The 22133-nt window shown below is 34.1% G+C and overlaps 1 protein-coding gene across 3 annotated transcripts in view; it reads left to right on the plus strand.

Moving 5' to 3' along the window:
- LOC130630287 (receptor-type tyrosine-protein phosphatase S-like) overlaps positions 1 to 22133 on the plus strand; it is a 53827-nt gene that overhangs the window by 29199 nt on the left and 2495 nt on the right. For all 3 annotated transcript variants that reach the window (XM_057443722.1, XM_057443724.1, XM_057443723.1), the window contains exons 9-28: positions 1425 to 1703; positions 2787 to 3056; positions 9866 to 10153; positions 10287 to 10496; positions 15332 to 15427; positions 15531 to 15743; positions 15931 to 16026; positions 16148 to 16251; positions 16369 to 16549; positions 17317 to 17425; positions 17564 to 17742; positions 17819 to 17944; positions 18310 to 18471; positions 18693 to 18950; positions 19045 to 19151; positions 19280 to 19567; positions 19737 to 19855; positions 20014 to 20165; positions 20239 to 20570; positions 21093 to 21218. In XM_057443722.1, coding sequence (XP_057299705.1) covers positions 1425 to 1703; positions 2787 to 3056; positions 9866 to 10153; positions 10287 to 10496; positions 15332 to 15427; positions 15531 to 15743; positions 15931 to 16026; positions 16148 to 16251; positions 16369 to 16549; positions 17317 to 17425; positions 17564 to 17742; positions 17819 to 17944; positions 18310 to 18471; positions 18693 to 18950; positions 19045 to 19151; positions 19280 to 19567; positions 19737 to 19855; positions 20014 to 20165; positions 20239 to 20570; positions 21093 to 21218 — 3695 coding nt within the window. The remainder of the gene's footprint in view (positions 1 to 1424; positions 1704 to 2786; positions 3057 to 9865; positions 10154 to 10286; positions 10497 to 15331; positions 15428 to 15530; positions 15744 to 15930; positions 16027 to 16147; positions 16252 to 16368; positions 16550 to 17316; positions 17426 to 17563; positions 17743 to 17818; positions 17945 to 18309; positions 18472 to 18692; positions 18951 to 19044; positions 19152 to 19279; positions 19568 to 19736; positions 19856 to 20013; positions 20166 to 20238; positions 20571 to 21092; positions 21219 to 22133) is intronic.

Consider the following 22133-nt stretch of genomic DNA (forward strand, 5'->3'; position numbering starts at 1 on the left):
ACGAGAGGGATATATTTCATGGCTATGACACTTATTGATTTTTTATATTTATCTATTAAACACCTGCATGTGAAATTTTTAGGTCTCATAGCTCTGAAGCCTTTGACCATTTGTCGAAATTAACGCTTAAAAATTCTTTTGAAATCTTTATAATGAGGAAATTCATTAGGATTATTCTTAGAACTTGAAAGTCACAACACAACTTTATCTCGTTGAGAGGAATCATTTCGCCAAAAAAATTCTAAAAATCTTTTGCATTTCGCATTAATACGTCATTTTGCGTTAATTCGCCAGCTGTCGAATCAATTTTACAAATGATTAATATAAAAGCGGTCAAATTCAAAATATTTTAATAAGGCCTAATAGCTCAGTTACGTGAGACCTAAGGTCGTGGGTTCGCATCCACCCGAAGGCAGTTTTTCTAAAAAAGTGTTTGCGTAAAAGAAACTCGTTGATGACGTAGAAATTAACCATTTAAGACGTAGTTAGTCGGTCAATTAATTGGTTAGATAGCTAGGAGTTGAAACGCAATACTATCCTCGCAAGCGAGATGGTAATAATACACAATGTCTTGATATTCTCACAGCTATCACAATAAAAAACACAATTTGTATCATGTATTAAGTACATCATTATTAATCAAGCGTGTGTCATCATTTCGTGTGTTCAACTTTGTTTCAATTGCGTATGTTCATTTAAAGGCGAAAGTCCACTTCAATCTTTTATCACGTCGGTTCCGAGCGCACGCAATAAAGTGCTTAATATTGTGGAATATTCAAAAGCATTTTTGCACGCGCTGATCGTTTTGGAATTCAAACTTTTTGACTTTTCAGGAGCGCTGTAAGCGCTGTAAAATGACGTACTTTCATGATTTCTACCAATAAATTCATCACCTATTTTCATTTGTGCGCGCAATACTGTTTCCAATGGACATTGTGCCGCTTGGATGGGCAACCGCGCAACACTTAGTGCGTCGTGATTTGCGTTCGAAGTGAACTAAAAGTATGTAATCAGACGCTTTTGTTGCTAATTTTGCTATGCTTTTAACCCTTCAATGATGATACAGAGAACTATATCGGGGAGGATGACATTGACATGTTGAAGTGTGCGTCGTTTAATATATAATCTGATAAGTATTTCTTTCTAGCAAGAAGTTATTGTTGTTCAAGCTGTTTAAAACGAATTTTTGTTTTTCATGTTTCCTGCCTATTCTTATAAAAAGAGTGTATAAGTGTATAAGATGCTTGCAGAATACAGCTCAATAAACAACTTTTAGCGCTCTAATCTCTGCAATAAATGAATTTGTAAAAAACGGGTATAACAAAATAGTGGTGTTTTCGAAGCACAATTATCTACAAGGTTTAGATAGAAAATTCTATTATAAAAGAGAAATAAAAATCAATTTTTTTTTGCTTTGTATTTAGTTAAAGCCTCTGGACTTATCATCAAACCTACCGATAAAAATGAAGGTAAAGTTGGTGAAGCATTTAATATGACATGTTATGCAAGTAATTATGGAATTCCTACAGCAGTTTTAGCATGGTACAGAAGTGGCAATAGCACTGCACTGTCTACTGGCAATGCAGGTGAAGCAGTGTCATATACAATCATTCCTGTAACAAGAGACAGTACTGGCGATTACATATGTAAAGCAAATAACACTGCTGGTGAAATTGAGAAGATGTTTCGTTTCACAGCCATAGGTACGGTAAAAATACTTACTTGGATGCCAAATCATCTTCAGGTCTATAGAATTAAGTCAGTTTGGATAATTAAACATACTTAGTCAAAACAGATGCAAATGTACAGTTGCACTGTGTTTTGTAATAAACGGCTTACTTTGTAATAGCTGCTGCTTTTATAACGAGGGTGACTCATTTTGTAACGAATAATTTGCAACTTCTGTGTTCACGGTCATTTGGTAGAAAAGTAATAATTAAAAAGCTAAATGCTTTCGTTTTGTCGTGTCGTGTTGCCAGAATTGTTTCAGCAAATTTTGAATTCAAATTATACAAATATTAATATTAATTATAAAAAGTATTAATAATATAATAGAAGTCTTTTTCGAAGTCAAAAAAGTAACGCATAACAATTTAACTGCGGTGAGCTTCAGTTTCGTCGCGATTGCCCTTGAGGATAGAGTTGAATTTTCAATTTAACACCATTTCCTGATATTTTTGAATTTTACCTAAACAAAGCAAAATGGCATTTTCAATTTCTAAGCATTTTGTCAATACGTTAAATAACTTTTTTACTACCAAAAACTTTTAGCAGATTCTTAATACTCGTTCTAGACATAAAATAATGGGATTATAACCAGACAGACATAAGCCAAAATATTGCGATTATTTTTGTTGGAAAGAGGAAAACTGCCACGGACTTATAGGTCATAGAAAGCCTTCGTAAATTTAGGGTTAGATATGATTACCACATTTAGTTACTCTAACTTTGACCCTGACCCTACGTGAAAATAAATTCCGCGACCTTTTCCTCTTTTCCTGTTCTCGATCGTAAACAATAATTCTGCAAACAAATTTTCCCGCAATTTTTTACTCCTTGGGAGTACATACATTGAGAGAAAAGACCTTCATTGGAATCGCCCATTTGTGTGCAAAAATGTATGTAAAACTACCTAGCAAAGTTAAAAAAAGTATTAAAACATTAGAAAGAATTCTGGGCTGTTTTAACTGGGGAAGATTTTTCTTGCAACTAGTTATAATGGTCATGTTTTTAACCGTGAGAAGGGAGGAAGAATTTAAATTTATTTTATACCATTATGTATTTAGATCAAGCATCTGGATTATTTTTCACACCTTCTAATAAACATGAAGGTAAAGTAGGTGAAAAAATTGTATTGGATTGCTACACAAGTTATTATGGAATTCCTTCAGCAATTCTAACATGGCATAGAAATGACATTGAACTTTCTGCTAGTAACCCAGGTGAAAAGGTATCATATACTATAGATGTAACAAGAAACAGTTCTGGCAACTACACATGTAGAGCCAAAAACAGAGCTGGTGAAATTGAGAAGACATTTCCTTTCACAGCCACAGGTAGGAATTTGTTTGAAACTGTTTAATCGCTCTAGACTTATGTGGCACACTAAATATTTCTTATTGAAACAAAATTTTTGTTAAGCAACCTATGTAAGTAAACTATATTTGGGATGATCAAACTTAACAAAAGTTTAGAAAAAGAACGTTCATAGAAGAGGATCTTTATGCTTGCATAGGAGTAATAATAACTAGATTGTTTTATAAAAATGAGTATGCGGAATAAAGGCGTGTTAATGCATAGAATATTGGACGAGCTGTGCCTCCCCACTTAATATAATATAATAAGATGAATAAATGATGCAACTGTGGCAGACAAATCAATCCGCTCGCAACTGAATGAATCTCAATGCCCAGTTAGGTTAAAGTTTGTGATGGTCCTGTAGTTTTGTCCTAGTGGCACGTAATTTATTGCACATTGATTGAAGGATTTCGTGTAACTATTGACTTCTGCTCCAGACATTTCACAAATAAGAAAATTGTCTAAGTAATGAATCACCAGTACATTGTCATGAAAGTGATGAACAATGGCTTTATTCAAGATAAAGAACTGGAGTATATGTTAGTAGTACAGTATATAGATCTAAAGAAATAAAACACAATACAAGAAAGGAAGCACAACGATTTCATAACATGCAGTGAGAAAAATTCAACATAACAAACCCGCAAAAAAGTTAAACAAAAAGGGTGATGAAAGGCTGCTAAATGACCGGAAAATGTCTACAAAATAAAAATCCTGTCAGCAGTAGCCTAATAAATACCGTTTGATGCAAAGTTTAGCTAAGAATGCTGTGGGACCCAGATACTAGTTTTAGCGCGTCGTCAAAAGTAGAATATCGCACTGAGACTCTTATTTACATATACATTCGTTAATGCCATTCACTCTGAGTGATGAAGGCGTAAAATAATCCTGAGCGAACCTTCATTTTTGTGGTACTGAACCTACTGGTGAACAATGCAAAAGTGTAATCAGAGGGCTTAAAATTGCCCTGAGGTCATGTCTAGCGCTAGATTTTTAGCGATTGCTTCCCACACTAGTCCTGGATTCAAGCTGGCAGATAGTAAGTTACGTGATCTGGTAGCTGTACATAGGCCATCAAAGGCAATGCTGAAGCCGGAAGACAACCAAATATAATAAAAGAATCTAAAGACTGACAAGGATGTTTCTTAGCTATCTTCCAAAAAAGCAACATTGGCAGGACATTGGAAAAACATGAGCAGTGGAGTTGGTTTAATGTTTACGGACAGCGGGGTATTGTGAGGCAGAACGGGAGTCATCACAGTGTTTACATTTGCAAATCGACATTGGTTTGTGCAGTGACCCTGAAGAATCGACAAGTAGCAAAGGTGTCTGCCTGTCTAACTGTGCGGGGGAGGAACAAAACCGCTGTCACTATGCATAAATAGAGACACTGATATAGTGCAGATGGGACAAAACGATACAAGATGCCCATAGTTCCGGTACTTAAACACCTGCAGTGGGGCATTCCTGCCAATTTGATAAGTTGGACACTAATGCGACTGACGGGCTGAACTTTCCTGGATCCCCAATGTAAACTCGTCGGATAATGAGGCAGAAGTAGGTAGTAAAAGATCAAAATAACGTACTCACTTTTTTTGATTTTGACTATAAAAAAATGAAGAAGTGAAGGCAAGCAAGCTGAGCTCAATGTGGCTGCAATCGAAAACCAAACTGGGCAGGACGTGGAATAACCTGTGGAAAAATTGTTTCCCACTAAAGGAGTGTCAACGACATAATTTGTATTATATCTATTACCTGTTAATTAGCTTTATTTGCCGTCAGTAGCCATTCCTGCGGTCCCCCTTGTATCCCTCAAAGAATCGACGTAATTTCAACCTGATCAAGTCTGTAACGATAGCTGTTGAGATAATAGGCGATTCGGCAGTCCACGCCGTTTAGCAATTAAGTATATTGAATTAAACTTAAATACCTTTAACAATATAAAAAATTTACATTAACATATAACATAAAGAGAAGACTGACAAAAAATTATTTTTAAAAAAATACGTGATTTTAGTGCTGACTATTATAATAATAACAAGAAGCCCAGGGGCTTGAGAATTTTTGCCAGCATCATGAATTAACAGATCAGTTTTAATAATCAATTTAAAAAACTTACCTCTTAAAAAATTTCAGGAATGTTGATGGTGGCTGTTAGGATGATAGTGTGTCATTTTAAGTGAGGGCAATTTTATTAGTGATTTAGCTGCGTAGGGTAACAACAGGATGTTTATTGCTTTTAAAAAAATACAAATTTGTTTTTGCAAAAGTGTATGCATTGCATATTTTTCATCATCTGCAATAGTAGAAATTTTAAAACGTTTTTTTCACAAAGATTTGTGCCCTTGCATTTCCCATGCTAAAATGAATATAAATAATATGAATAGAAAGTTAAGGTAATCTAATTTTGAGTAACTTTTCGAAGTTTTGGCCCTCTCTACCAAATTATTTTTAATTTGCAAAAATAAAAACTAGTTGAGAATGTATTTTTTCCATTTGAGTTGTTTGTTTGGTACATGAACCAATTTCAACCTTTTCTACGATTTTGATTTTGTGGATTTACATACTGAACAAAAACGGCGAGTTGGACAGAGTTTGCTTGATTTTAAATGTGGAGCATGGAGAGTTAGAAATATTGGAATGAAAAAATCCCAAAGAAATGCTGGAAGAAGGACTCTGCCAAAAAATATTAGCTGTAATAATGAATGGACGTATGAGAAAATGTTAATTTTTATAGCTAGCATTCGAAGACTTTGTGATGAGTGAAATAGCATGTGTTTAGTAACCAGCCAGGTTATAATATTGAAAAATTGTAAAGTTTGCACCTTGACGTAAACATATGGTTTATCAATAGCGTAGAGATGTTAAGTACATAAAATTTTAAGATTTTAAAAAGCTTTTTAAATATATCCTGTAAGCTTGCTGCCCTACTGCTGGTAGCTAGCTATTAATACTCCACCTCCAGTTATCTCTACACTTTGATATTTTCAAACTACATTTTGGTACCAATAAAAAAATTAAGATAGGAGCACATTGCTTTTGTTTTTTTTCTCTAATCAAATAACATACTAGATTTCCCTTTAATCAAATAACAAAATCTAAATCAACAAAAAACTGTCATTTTGGTATATCACATGCATTCCTGCCCTTAAAAATTTACATAAAAGCAAATAATTCTACTAATTTTTTTTTCGGTACATGGTCCTTCCTCATAGCATTTGCCCCTAGCTTTTTACTTGCAAAACTTTTAAGAACGATCAATAATGAAAGTTTATTCAGTACAAAATTTATTGATTTATGACAGTTTCTTAAGAAAACTAAGCTGAAAGATCTAAAACTATGAGTTCTTTCGGTTACTGTATATGACTGAGTATGTCCAGGGGTAAATTTAACCCAACTTTTCACTGGCAGACTTAAGTCAAATTTTTCTGGACTGAATAAAGGATTCTACCCCAAGTTAAAACACATTTCAATTAGGCCTATCTGACTTATTTCAAGTATGAGAATTGCCGTTATTGTTTGCTGCACATGTATCTTTCTCAAAATTGACATGCTGTCAGCAATGGCTATTCGGTGTTTATAAAAACGCCAAAATTCAGGAACTAAGATTACTGCTCATATTTTTTGGCTCTTTTTTATTACATCAATGTAAAAACCTTCCATATCAACTTTTAATGAAAAGTGTGTTTTTTTGTTGCCAACACCAAAAATCTTACCGGGATTAAACGATGTGGAATTCTTTTTAAAAATAAACGAGTTTACCTTTAAAGAACAAGCAGAGGCTAATTTCTAAGTAAGGGCTAATTTGTTTTGGTCACGTTATATATTTTGATATAGGGCTTATCTAAAAAAAAGAAGAGTCTTGATTGGTCATTTATATACGGTGCGGTTAGGAGATCGGTAGCTCAGTCAGGAGATCGTTCGAATCGTGCCCAACTGGTTGTGATTTTGAACCATAACAATAATTTTTAAGCACTCTAGAGTCGTTTTTGTGTTTTTTCCATGAAACAACTGCGAGGGTATTTCCCTCGAAATTATTGAGAGTAATCACATGAATATAACTCATAAGTTTAACTGGTCTTTGAAACTTATGTATGCGCTTCAGCTTTTGTGGCTAGCTACATCATTCATATTTCATGCTTAGAAGCCTAACACCATAATCAAAATCAATTGGGAGACATAACTCTTGACAAACACTCGCTAGGAAATTTAATACTATAGCCATAAATAATTATAATAACAGTTAGCTATTGCATACAACTGGTAAAGTAATACATTTAGCGAGCAATAAGAAAGAGTGGCTATGTGTCTAAAGCAAACATCTTGTAGCTAGATAGCTAGTTAAGCTGTCGCTTTTAAGCATGAAAACTTTACACAAACTTGTTATCACTCAAGATAGATAGATGGATAGATGTGCATATTTTACATGGCTAGCCTCACAAATATCGAGGGATATACCCTGTCTATTATTTCCAGGAGGGGCCATGGCGTAGATGGAGAGTCCTATAGTATTTAATGCTCATTTTGAGCTACGCAGACCCAATTAGAGCCCGTGCTCTACTAGACAACTCCCGGCAACATCCAACGGCCCACACAGTGTGCCATCTTCCCAATTTCCCTCACATGGCTTGGGTTAACCCGAGGCTATGGCTTATATTGATAAAATATTTTTATAACATGGTGTGTTTTAAGGCAATAAGTGTAAAAAAACTTAAGGAAAAAGAGTACAAAGCTTCTCAAATAACCATTTACCTTGCCAAAAAACATGCATTTTTACTATTCACTTGCCACTTCACGACTTCATCAGCTTAGACCATGGTTATTACGGATCCGTCCCGTCAGAATATCACAATTAATTTTGTTTAGTACTTTTGATTGGGTTTTAAGGGAAAATATTTTTTTTTAATTAATTATATTTCCAACTATGTCACATCATCAAAAAACTAATAGCTAAAAACATAAACTACACTTAAATAGTAAAAACTGTTAAAAAGTAAAGTTTACATACTTACTCTACAGACTAATTAAAAATCATAAAATTTGTTATAAAATGTTTTCATCTCCCTCTTTTTTATTCAATAATGGCCTAATATTTTTTAATGGCCATACCTGCCTTAAATTTTCTTTTTACATAATCTTTCTCCTTATATAAAATTTCTACATCATTTATTTCGCTTTTTATAATGGAAATTTTTATATAGAGAAAAATGCATAGATCATACTGAAAATATAAATTATGCTTCGCACAATACTTTCACTATATACAGTAGCCGCTCATGATGCATAATTCCTTTCGTTGTGCATAACGTTGCGGGAATTTTGGATCGAAACCAAACTTACCCTTCCTTTTTGCGTTCCTGCGTGCTGCAATGAGCATTTTTACTGTTATTCTGGAATCACCTGTTTCTCTTTATTATATACAAAATCAAAACGAAGTATTCTTAAATTTAATGTTAACAAAAAATGAGAAAGTCATACGGCGACGTGCCCGCGCCGCAAGAATTGCGTTTTCAGTTTGAATTTGACTTAAGTAGATTTTTCCGCGGGTTTATAAACTAGTTCGTTATATTAACAGGCTTCCTCTGTGTGTGCGTATGATGGCATTAAAAAAAGCATTCAAACCATAATACTTATTTAAGTATTACTGTGGAAAGTTTATCCGACAAAGTAATATGATATTGAGCATGTATTTATATAATTGCAGAGGATTGAAATTCATAAAAATTAACCAATCAGAAACGAGATGATAATTACAGTTAATTACGGTAATTAACATTTTCGGACCTAGATGTAGGAAACTACATCTTCTGTAGGGCTGGTAACGAAATCTCAGAAAGTTGATACGAGATGCTGTTTATGTGTTTGTTACGTGCTACACTGTTGATGGTTGCTTTAATCTTTTCTGGCCGTTGTTCTGGATTCTCTGTCAATCATTTTCTTCTCATCCCAATTAAACTGATGACTTCTCCTCCAGCTGTGGTCCACAATTTTGTTTTTCTTTACATCTCCGTTTCTCACTGCGCGCATATGTTCTGGTACTCGTTGCTTAAACTTTCTTTTTGTTTCGCCTATATACACTGCATCACAATCTTTGCACGGGATTTCGTAAACAACATGCTTTGTTCTTCCAGGTTAATCTTGTTATTTGGTTTAGACAAAGTGCGTCTTAGGGTGTATTTAGACGACGTCATCAAAGTTCAAGTGACGCATTTTTTCATTGTTCTTCTCCTTAAATTTAAAGACTCTAGTTATATTTCCCCATGCGTTCTTGGATTCTGCTTTAATTTGGGGTTTTGGTTTTGGTTACATTATATTCTTTACAAAATATAACTTGGAAGTTTCTTTACATAACATCTGTGTTCAATGCAACTAAAAAATGCAACAAGTTAAAGATCAAATTTTTCACAGCACAGTAATTAAAAACTTATCTGAACAATCTGAAAACAATACAGATTTAAAATAGACATCAACTGCTTTAAAATAAGTTGTTTCTCCTACTCTTTCCCTCATCCAGCACAATCATCTTTTCGTCACATAAAATTAGCCAACAAGTGTATAAAGTCAATTCATTTTCTTTAGCCTTTAACGTAAGCATCTAAAAAGGACAATTTTTTGTCTTTTGTGTTTTGAAATTATGCTTGAAAATATTATATGCCAAGTCATAAAGTTAGTCAGTTAAATCCTACGCCTTTTTATAACCAGACTTCACAAAACCAAAAAAATATTTTCACATTGTGCTTATGAAATATAAGAGCACTATGTTTGGTAATTGAAATATACGTTTTAGATAAACCAGATGCTCCAACTTTAAAATTCTCCTCAAAGACAACAACATCGATCACAGTTTCAATAACACCACCAGCATACACAGGAAATAAACCGATAACATATTATACCTTACAATACCAAGGAGACGGTAAAGATATATCCAAAAATATAACAGATTTAACAAACCTGATGTACAATATATCAGAGTTGAAACCAGCAGTAAATTATCAAGTAAGGGTACAAGCTGTGAATGTTATTGGAGCAGGAGATTTTAGTGAATTTATAAGTATAACGACAGGAGATGCTCGTAAGTGTTGTTATTTTTTTTAAGAAATTTATGCTTTATAATTACTGCGAAAATGTTCATACAACATTTTTGCATTCTTGAAATCAAGTATTGTCTGCTTTACCATAGTCTATTTGTATTGTTTCTTGTGCAGCTCCAACGATTCCACGAAAACTTCAAGAAAACATATCTCTACCGCAAGAAATTGCATTATCATGGTTAAAACCTAATCCTTCGAATGGTTTCATAATAACTTACAAATTGTGTTACATACAAGATACTAATGATGGAGTCAAAATGGAAAACTCTTTTGAGAATTGCACTGATGTTGGCAATGTTACCACATTCACATTAAAAGGGTTAGGTAAGTAGGTATTGTTTTGTAATGATATTTTAAGTGTCTTTTTGAATTTATTACGTAAAAGAAAAGAAGAAAGGAAGATATAAAGAGGGGTGGGGAAAGTTTATAAGGAAAACAAACACACTTTTAATTAAGAATCTAAAAACTGTTGCTTGTTATTTTGAGAGTAACCATATAGCCTTAATTAATTGAAACTCAATCAGGGCAACCAAATCTAATTCAGATTAGAGTCCTCAAACTGGTAAAGCTTTTTAGAGAATTTCATCCCGGAAGAAAGCGTGTGTTTCTGAATATTGCGCAATGTGATTGGTTAGAACTTACGTCATAGCGGGCAATATTCCACGGTATTTTCCGCTACCATAGCAACCGTCTTTAAAGTTTAAATATGGTAGCATTAAAAGTAAATAAACACGGAAAATGTAAACAAAACGCGAAAAATAAGTGAAACTTACTTTTATATTTTCAAGAATTCTATGTTGCAGCTACAATAAAAACCTGTGATGTTTACACGATATTCGATTTAAAACAAACATATTAGTTAGTTCGAATGTACGTTCCATATGGGAATAGTTTCTATAAAGACATGGTTTCTACGCCCTGCTTGTAATGTTATATTTATGGTCGTAAAATGCAGTATCCGGATAATAATCCATATAATAATTGTTTATTTCGGGCAATGCCTTTTAATATTGACCTCTGTCACGTATTGCCCTCACAAAATCGGGCAATACTTTGACGTCGGGCAATATTCTCCGGTATTGCCCTCATAAACAGTTGTTATAGGGTTATTAATATGGTAGATATGGTAACATGTCTTTTAGATATCTGGCAGCGAAATAGAATAACGAGCAATTCTGCAGTTAAGCATTTTTCTAATTATTTTCAGTAGGATAAAGTTTATTAGTAACTAAAACTGTCAGAACCTACTCTTGTCAGAACCTAAGTTTCATGTTGCAATATATTTTGTCAACTAGATTTGACATTTTGCAATGTCATAATCAGGACAAGTAGAACTCTTTTAAGTTAGAAGTTATATATAAGCTTAATTCCTATGTGAGTAATCACTGTATGTACCACTAATCACAAGGGTGCTTTATAATTAAAAGAATACTTACAATAAAATGTTAGAATTAGCTAAAAAAAGTCATACTATATGGTACATAATACCTTGGAGGAAAGAATACGGAAGGAGAAACAACTTCATTTCTGTACGCTTCAAATGTATTGAATTTTCTATTGTTTTTAATTTCAAAAGAGTCAGTGCGTGAGGTGCTCGACCGAGTTTTTTTCGCGAAAAAATGATCAAATTCCATATTCTCCTTTAAAAGAGGCTAACTTTTTTCTATTGAAATCTGACTGCAACACGCTGCAGGCACGTGATTATTGTATGGAAAGTGTGCCTAATATAAGTTGGTAAACATTACTGTTAAAGGGACTGTCCGGTGAAAAATTATTTTAAAATATTATTTGTAATTTAAAATTATGACATAGAAAATACCTTTCTTTTTTGATATTATTCACTTAATCACATATATAAACAAACCTTTTTATCGTAGATGTTGTTAAAGCATGGCTTCGTCTTGTTGCTGCAAATGCGCGCAAAACGGCCTGGGTTAAAAATTTAATATGCGTAATTATGCATGTGACGTAGAACAGTGGTGAGAAACAGACTATGTAGCGAAAGTGTGTAGCGTTTTCAGTACAAATATGAACCCCCCTAGAAGTTAACTGTTTAGAAACTTATTTAAAAAAACTTTTAATTTTAAACTCTTCTCTACAAATTATGAAATACGATTATTAATATGTCTTCGTCGAACAAAAATTTCACGGTATTAGGATTTCAGTATGAACCAGAAAGATCAGATTCCGAAATAGCTTCACAGCCTAGGCGGGTTTTTAATGATGCTTTTGATGATCAGGCAGACTTCGATCCTCAGCAAAATCCTAGATTGTGTAAGCCTGTTACTGATTGGTGTCGTTGTGGTAAATGTGAGAGGATGCCGACAGAGAAAGAGTGTGTTTGCTGTGTTGAAATCGATGCCATAAAATACTTCAATCTTAATGGTAGCGATTTATTTTTATATATTTCCAAAAATAATAAGGGGAGTTTATATTTCCAGACTTTTTTCTAACTTCATGATAATTATTTTAAGATCAGGAATGCATCACACAGCATCCACATTTTAACTACATCGTGTTGTTGAAAGATGTGTTATGGACAGCGTTAGTCGCGCTATATGACCGGGAAAGTCGCGGTTTACCTGAGCGTGACCATGTACCAAATAGGTAATCTATTTAATCTCTCCCGCGTTACTAAAAATTCGACGATTGACTTAACTTATTTTGCTAAAAATTTTAGGACGTACCGTTACGGTGCTTATCGACAGTTTTGCTGGTTTATCCACAACAAACTTGGGCGAGGTGTACGACGTGTCATACCAGCGTGTGCAGTTTGTAAGATCAGGGAGGAGTATCCTAGTGTAGATGGACGATACACTGGGTTTAAGGGTGACGCAGAAGGGGGAGAACTGGTTGAAATGGATTTTTCTTGGATAGCGGAGATAGAAGACGAATAGTTATTATATACACTACTTGTACATATTTACAAAAGTCATACACATTTTTTTCGTATAAGAATCTGTTTTTTAAGGTAAAGGTAAAGGTATGTCTGTTGACAGAGTGGTGAATTATCGACGTAAATCTTTCAACTAACTCTTTTCCACTACCATTACAATTATGGATTGACCAGTACAGGTGGTTGACCACTGCAGGTGCCCAGCTTGCAAGTATGTTTAAGTCTATGAAGAAATAATTTAATAAAATTCGCACATTGAGATCTTAATCACTCTACAACAAAAGTAACATACCTTTCTTTTTTGAAGCCTTTATTAACTTTTTAACGAGTCCCTTCCCAATGTGCCAAGGATCGAACTGATGAATAATTTTTGTAAATCTTGGGTCGGTCCTCATTAGCTTCTTTATGGAGGGATGCCTATCAGTGGAAATCACACGTATTGGAAGTTCCATGTCTTCTTGAAGTTCTTGGATACATCTGATAAAGCCTTCTTTTTCCATTGCTTGTGAGTAATGAAGCGGCCTCTTTTACATTTTGATCTTTAAATTTTATCTTCAGCGAAGCGCCTTTAGCGAATAATAACAGAACCTGTGAAATCTGATAAATTATTTATAACACATTTCCGAATATATGCTACACGGGGGTATTAACTGACTTAAAAAATAATAAACGAAAATAAAATAAATCAATAAGATTTTTTGTTCCGGTCTATCCTTTAACGGGCTAGCGCGTTTTGTTTTGATTTTCTCACCATTGTGCTACGTCAGGGGAAACATGTGTGTTTAGCCTCTCATTCATGCTGAATTATTCAAACAAAATGGCGATCCAAAGGTGATGCTTCACGAGGGAATTGAAAAAAAGAAAACAACTTACATAAGCGTATTAATATATTATGTTTTAAAAGATGCAGATATTCTTTAGTAATAAGTACATATTAGTTGATATAATAAAACTTATTTTTTTACCGGACAGTCCCTTTAAAAACTTCAACATTACGTTTGGAAATAAGCGTTTAACCATGATATTAACCTATTTTTGCAGGCTTGAGTATACCACTTTGATCATGAAAAACAATATAGATAGATATGCGCCGGACGAGTGCCGACAAAATGTGTGCTGGATTAATGTTTATTCTAACTAAAGAAATAACTTCTTATAACAGAACGTCGTTTTAAAACGAGATATAAACTTTTTCTTTTTGTTTACAAAAGTGTCGAGCATGTGCTTCTTCGCTAATTATGTTAACATAAAAACAATAGAAATTTTACCGATTTCAATATGGCTTCTTGTTTTGATAATATTATCAAATTCATCATCAAATTAACTTATTGTTTTTATAACCAATCATAGTTGCGAATTGTTATTCACGAATAGTTTAGTCACACAACCGCCAAAATTTCAAATTAAGTTTCTATACAGACACCTGCTAGAACCTCACGCAGTGTTTCAATAGAATTAAAAGAGTTGTTTCTCCTTCCGTATTCTTTCCTCCAAGATAATACTAATCGTAAGAAAAGAAGAACTAAGTGAATAGAAGCCAGTACAAATCAATACAATAAGATACGGTAGATTAGGTAAAAACCAGAGAAGCACCGAGAAAAAAGTAGATGCAATATAAACAGTTTTGTAATTAGCATCGTTACACAAATGCTTAAAAATATGTCACTGTTTTTCAGTAGCCAAATGCTAAGCAATACTGGTTAATAGGTGTCTCGAGTTTCACCTATATAACTGGTAATGCAGCCGGCATAAACAATTTGTTAACGAGAACACTAAGCATTTGGTATTTTTTTCTTAGTTGAAAACATGGTAAAAATCTTATAAGAGTAAAAAACGAGATTTATATATGTATGTATCCTTACAATAATTACTGCGCAATTTTGCATTTTTGTTTGAGAAGCAACCGATATATGGTTGATAATGTTATCAGAGTTCATTGACTCCTTTTTTTTTATTTCTGCTCATCATCTTTAAGGGATTACAAAGTGTGGCAGGGTGGAATTGCAAAGTGAGATAGGTCGAGGGACTATAAAATGCGAGAAGATTCGTTGTTGTTGTTGGTTGTTACAACCGTTAAGAACAAAATTATAAATATAATTATCGTCAAACTGCTTCTCTTTATACAAACGTAACAATTCTCGAGGGACGCTGGAGGCGTGCTACCCACAAGCGCACAGGAAGAAAAGTGACATGCATTCATAACAGATCTACTTTAATAAAATTAACCATTTTATGGTTACAGTACAAAGATCATATCATTTAGGTTTTTACAATGGCTACAATGTATCAGTCAGTGCAAAAAACTCAGCTGGATTCGGTCCAAAGGCTACTTTACATCAAATATTAACGGAAGAAGGAGGTATGAATGTAGATACACAGATGTTACAATTTTATTTCCACTAAAGTTGACAAAGTTTTGTTATGTACAGCTTTTCGACAAGATTTTTATGTTTTAATTTCAGTTCCAACAAAGCCACTACAATTTGGCCATGACACCATATCTCGAGCACAAGAAATTACATTATCATGGAAAAAACCTAATCCTTCGAATGGTTTGATAACAAATTACAAATTGTGTTACATACAAGATACTAATGATGGTCTTAAAGTTGTAAACTCTATTGAGAATTGCACTGATGTTGGTACTGTCACAGTATTCACATTAAAAGGATTAGGTAAACATGCATTACAATGTTATGTAATGTATTTACAGTTTTATTTAGATTGAAATAGTTAAACCTGTGGTAAGATACTCTGTGTTGGATCATTTGTGGTGGGCACAACAATTGTGATAAGGCTTTCCCACTTGTTTATGTATCATAACTCGCACCTTTATATGTGATTCCAAATTTTTTTGGATAGGATTATACAACGGCTACAATGTATCAGTTCGTGCAAGAAACTCAGCTGCTTTTGGTCCAAATGCTAGTCAACATCAAATAGTAACATTGGAAGGAGGTTTGTTCGTAATATATGAGACAATAGTTATGCATATTAACAAGCTTTTTAAATGGAAATTATAAAAATTTACATAACATATTCACTTACAAGAGTTTTTGACAATATTTTTTCGATTTAGTACCAAATGAGGTGCGAATTGTATCTTCAACTATAAAAAAAAATTCTATAAGCGTGACATGGAAACGCCCAAAACATATTTATGGGATGCTGCATGGTTATACAGTAAGCATTAATTATTTTTATTATTATTTGTCTAAGTTTTATGAATTGGTATGAAGTACTTTTTGGATTTTTATTTTTGAGCTCCTTGCTAAAAAAGGATTTTCTTTCGTTCCGTAGGTTAAATATCGACTTTCGTCAGAAAATACAGAAAATGATGTCAACGAGTGCATGAATGTAACAAAGTTATCATGTACATTCAACAACTTGCAGCCATTTCGTAATTACACGGTGATAATAACAGTTTTCAACAGATTGTTTTCGAGAAAGACAAGTATTATAAGGCAAACACTTGCTGACGGTAAGACCTGTTTAAGATTGGTAAAAATGAAATTATATTAACTGCAAATGTGCCTTATCGTTTTATAAAATCCAGTACAAAAAGAAGATATTTATAAAGAAGTTTCTTTTAATAAAAAGAAGTAACTGCGGTCGGTTTATGGTCACACGAATGTTTTAAAGTTAAACTTCTGTGCATTTACAATAATAAAAACATCATGCATTTGAATTTGTGTGCGTACATAAAAGAAGTTTTAACGATATTTTGGGTAGTCTGCCCAAAATTTCTTTACCAATCTTTACAATTTTGAACACATACATCTTGCATTTCTTCTGCACGTAATGTATAACAATGACGGACTTCTATTACCGTAAGGAAGTGACTTAATTATGATTCTTACTAGGTGGTAATTAACACTAATTAAAATCAGGATTATTTCCTGTCTGGTAAAAACGCTGGTTAACGCCAGCGCCGACGGTTTTTATGCGGAGAATGCTTATTCTTGAACCTAAGCCATAGTAATAGAAATCCTACACAAGTAGTTTAAAATGTATGCGACGTTTTGTGACTTTTCCTGCCCTGTCGCATAAAATTTTAGACCTTTCTGGAATAATGTTTGTCTTTAATTGCTGTTCTTTCTCCCATCTATCTCAACTATCAACATGTTTGTTCTTGTAGTTGGAGCTCTTAAGTTGTTCTTTAAAAAAATTAAATAAAATGGTTGTTGCATTCAAAAAAAAAATAAAAAAAATTACTCTATCTGTGGGTTACGTATTTATTCCTTGTAGCACCACCACCTCTTGATAAAGATTTGCCTGATCCACCTGCTGATAGAATTGAGGAGACTAGCTTTGCGATAAACATTTTAAAATTCAAGGAGACCAATGGTAAAATTGCGTAAGTACCAATCACCTTTCGTTTAGATTGATTACATGATGGTGGTTTTCAAAGCATGCTTGGGTTATTGTTAGATGTTTATTTTTTCTTGATTCGCTTTCAAAAGATGTGCCACAAGTTTGTTTTTTGTTTATTTAGTCATTATGACGTAATTGCAGTGAAACGAACTAATTCTTTATATTCTAAAAATCCTCAAGATATAAAGAACAACGAAATTAAAACTTTTGTTGTTGGACGTCTTTACAAGGTGGTGGACAACCAGTTGTTCACTGTTGGAGGAGGACAGACAACCAAAAGAAAAAGACGAGCACTTGGCAGTAAGTTTAAATCAACCATAATATGAAGAGAGAGGAAATGTAAACCCTTTAAAACTTCATATATTTTATTTTCTAGTTCCCAACAATGGTGAATTGGAAAAAGACACAACATATGTTGTTTTTGTTCGTGCGTATGTTAATGACAATTTATATCAATCGACAAAATGGTATACACCAGTTAAAACTGCTGAAAGTAAAACAGGTGGAAATGGTTATATTTGTAAATTATATAGCACATAGTGAAGGGTCTTTTAGACGATGGGTGAATGGGGGTTGTCTTGTAAATAACTGTGATATATATACAGTGTTGACCGAATTTGATTTAAACCTCCAACTTTAGTGTAGCACAATGCAGACTGAAAAAATGGTATTAATAAATTTAGCTAGTCCAACGTAAGCGTCTTTAAAAGCGCTTTGGTTTGTTAAGTGTCACACTGGATAGCTCTTTTCTTGAACTTAAAATCACGCACGTTTTTACACCGAAAATGTCAACCATCAAATTGTCTGGTCACTTCCCAAAAGAAAACTATTCCTTTCAACCGTCGGGTTTTTGTGTTTACTTCTTAGATGTTGCAATGATTGTTGGTATCATCGTTGGTATCCTTATTGCAATCTGTTTGATTATCATCATCATATTGTTTGTAAGATCAAGAAGATCAAGTAATGGTGATGTCGAGATGAAAGAGAAAAAGAGAAAGAACGCACAAGACCAACTTTCGAACGATCGAGGTAAGTTGCAATAAAGTTTTTCTTGTAGTTAAAAAACGATGTAGCGCGTATTAAGGACAATAATTCATTAACTTTACAACAGCCGTGAAAATGCAAGACGTGTTTTGACAAAGTTTGCCAACTAATACAAATTATTCGTCACGTTACGCTTCTTTAAATAAACTAGAATACAACCTGTAGCAATAAACGTAAGAAGTTCTAATATTTCTGGGTTTTAATAGATCCAAGAATTCCAGTAGCCATCAGCCGTTTTGAAGCTCATGTGAATATGCTAAAAGCAAACAGTAACTATGAGTTTTCTCAAGAATATTCGATGATTAGTCGAGAACTTGTGCATTCGTACAATCAATCTCGTAACGAGGAGAACAACATCAAAAATCGATATCACAATGTTCCTTCGTACGATGACACACGTGTTATACTGTCAATAGTGGATGACGATCCTCACAGTGACTTCATTAATGCCAACTTCATCTCAGGTATTTTTAATTCAGGCACATACTTTAAAAAAGCAATGTGTTTTGATATCCTCTCTAAATAACAACTTTGAAATTGACAATGATTGTTTGTTAGGCTTCGAACGAGAAAACGAATACATTGCTGCGCAAGGTCCTTTACCAGAAACGTTGTTTGATTTCTGGAGGATGGTTTGGGAAAATGACGTAACATCGATACTCATGGTGAGAGTCAATTGATGTAATGCATAATGCATTAGATTATTTCTTTCATATGTTCTATCCTATAGCAATTGCAACTTAAAATGATGTATGCTGTTATATATTCAAACAGTTTTGATGTAACTTTCTAGCTGACTCAACTTGAAGAAAGGGGTCGCATAAAATGCGCACAATATTGGCCAGACAACAGTAGTTTAACTTTAAAGGACATAGTTATAACTGCAACAGAAGTGCTCGATTTTCCTGACCACGTGGTGCGGACCTTTCACGTGACTCGAACGGGACAAGCCATCGAACGAATTGTCAAACAGTTTCATTTTACTGCATGGCCTGATTTTGGAGTTCCTGATGATCCGTTAGCTTTGTTGTCTTTTCTACGGAAGGTCAATAATTGGAAGGGACTTTCACAAGGGCCAATTGTAAGTTAAAGTTTGTCACGCTGTTTGTTTTTTTAAAAATAATGCGCCTGTAGATTTTGTTGTGACTGCAGTGAAGAGAACCAACGCAACTTTTTAAAGAAGTTGCCCATCACATAGTTTGTTTTTGTAGAAAATTAAAAGAATAACCGGTAAAGAATGTTCTTTTCAGATTGTGCATTGCTCAGCTGGTGTAGGTAGAACTGGAACTTACATTACAATCGACACTCAGATCAAGAATATTAAAAAGTATAAAGAAGTCTCTATATTTTCCAATGTTAGCAACATAAGGTAAAAAATATTATGTTTGCATTAGTTTAAATTAGGTTTGTATTTTCAATATCTCAGATGATATTATTGATGGTATATGTTTACGTCAGTAGGTAAATTGTATGTAGTCAAAACTTTCTGGTGATCGTTAGTTAAAATTAGTGGTCAATTGTTACTAGGGAGCAACGATGCTTGATGGTTCAAACAGAAGATCAGTACATCTTTATTCATGTTGCTCTACTGGACTACTTAGAGTCTGGTGATACGGAAATCGAGGCAAACGCTTTGAGAGAACACGTCAAGAAGTTATCCGAAGTTGACACACGGACGGGTGAGTATTAAAATATAACACTTCGTCGCATGAGAAATTTATTAAATGCGTAATTATCCATCTTAATATTTAGGAATGACTGCTCTGATGGATGAATTTGTTAAGTTGGCTAAAACACACAAGAGAGAAAACTTTCAAGAAGCCAACAAAAGTTCTAATCAAGCAAAAAATCGCTTTAGGACGCTGTACCCATTTGACGACACAAGAGTAAAATTGACGCAACGACCAGGCGTCGACGGTAGCGACTACATTAACGCGAACTATGTTGACAGTTACGCGACTAAAAATTATTTTATCGCTACTCAAACCCCTTTAGAGAATACAGTTGGTGATTTTTGGCGTATGATTTGGGAGCAAAATTGTGCCACCATCGTTATGTTGACGAATGAGGAAAAAGATGAGAAGGTGGGTGACGCAGCTTTTGATATTCAGCTATCTGTTTGGCTGTCTAATTCTACCCCTAATTCTTTAACAAGGTTTTTTAATTTTGCGAAAGAAATTTGGTTCGTTATTTCGCCTAGACGAAGCCCACGCAAATGTATACTATTTGGAGTTTTTGAAAAAATAACTTTTTGCGAATCCCAGACAATAAGATCCATATTGCAGTCAAACAAATACTTGCATATACAGGTAGATATTTTGTGAATATAGATGTCAAACAATAAGATTATGTATAGTTTACTTTTTATTTTCTCAAATACCACAAATTATCCAATTAATGTCATCTCCCATAAAGCTTCCCAGCGACTACGGTTCCTCGCACAATTCCCAAATATTAATCTAGTGAATGATTACTATCGTTATGATAACAGAAAGCGGAGAAAAGCTTTTAATTCTCCCCACAAAGGTTAAAAAAATATTTAATACCCATTTGGTTAAATTGATTTATTTTGTCTAAAATTTATCTATACTTGTTTAATACTATAGTTCAAAGTTCATCCTTATTGGCCTCCGGTAACTTCACTTAAATCAGATGCATTCATAGTCGAACTTGGATCAGTAACCACGTATGGCGATCATGTTGTTCGTGAATTGAAACTAACTAATACAGATGTAAGCTAATTTACTTTATATTTAGGCTACCAGTTATGTTATAGACAATTTTAACTGACCGGAAATCCGAATATGACTGGCGAGTGGTATAAGGATATAATTAAGCTAATAGAAAGCGTGTATTGCCAGAATGCCAGACAGTAAGCAAGACCCTATCTGCAGTCGCCAACAATGCAAGCTGCAAACAAAAACAATATGCTGCGTGCGGTAATTTACTAACAACGCATGGAATATGTCAGTTCCATCGTTGTCCATTGCCATTGCCATCAACATGGAAGATAAAACAGCAAGGGAGGCGCCACAATTTCCAAACTGGGGGGGGGTAAGACATTGTGGTAGATTTTAAGATTTTTGGTAACAATCAACGAGCAAAGCGAGTTGCCAAAACAGCTGGGTTCCTGTAAACCCCCTGGTAGTGTCCAGGGGTGAAGGCCCTAGAATCCAACGCAAAGAGTCCTAAAACACGTAAAACGGCTATATTTAGCGAGATAGGTTGCAGATTCACTGGTTGGATAACATCAATTTTCATGCAGTGATAGAGACACTTATTGGCAGAAAATAAAGAATTGTAACTTAGCAAAAAAGTGGGGGGGACTAAACCCCCCCCCCAGTCCCCATAATGGCGCTGCCCTTGAACAAAACATTGATTCACGATATAATAGGAACTACAGAGCATATGTACAATTTGTCAATGAAAGTAACCCTGTAGATAAGCTTCCCAAGTGCTTCAAAAATAATGAATCCAGAAGGTCTTGTACTCACGACATCTCGCTTGTTTTACAATACGTCTCCTGCATTTCAAACCAATTAAATTCAAATATATTTTGAAATCCTTACGTGCTGTGTTTTTGATATTGTTGTATTCGCGGTCGTCAACGTTCTGAACCAAATTTACGACCTAAAATGTCTCCATAA

The sequence above is a fragment of the Hydractinia symbiolongicarpus genome, chromosome 2 (genome assembly GCF_029227915.1).
Source record: "Hydractinia symbiolongicarpus strain clone_291-10 chromosome 2, HSymV2.1, whole genome shotgun sequence".
NCBI lineage: Eukaryota > Metazoa > Cnidaria > Hydrozoa > Anthoathecata > Hydractiniidae > Hydractinia > Hydractinia symbiolongicarpus.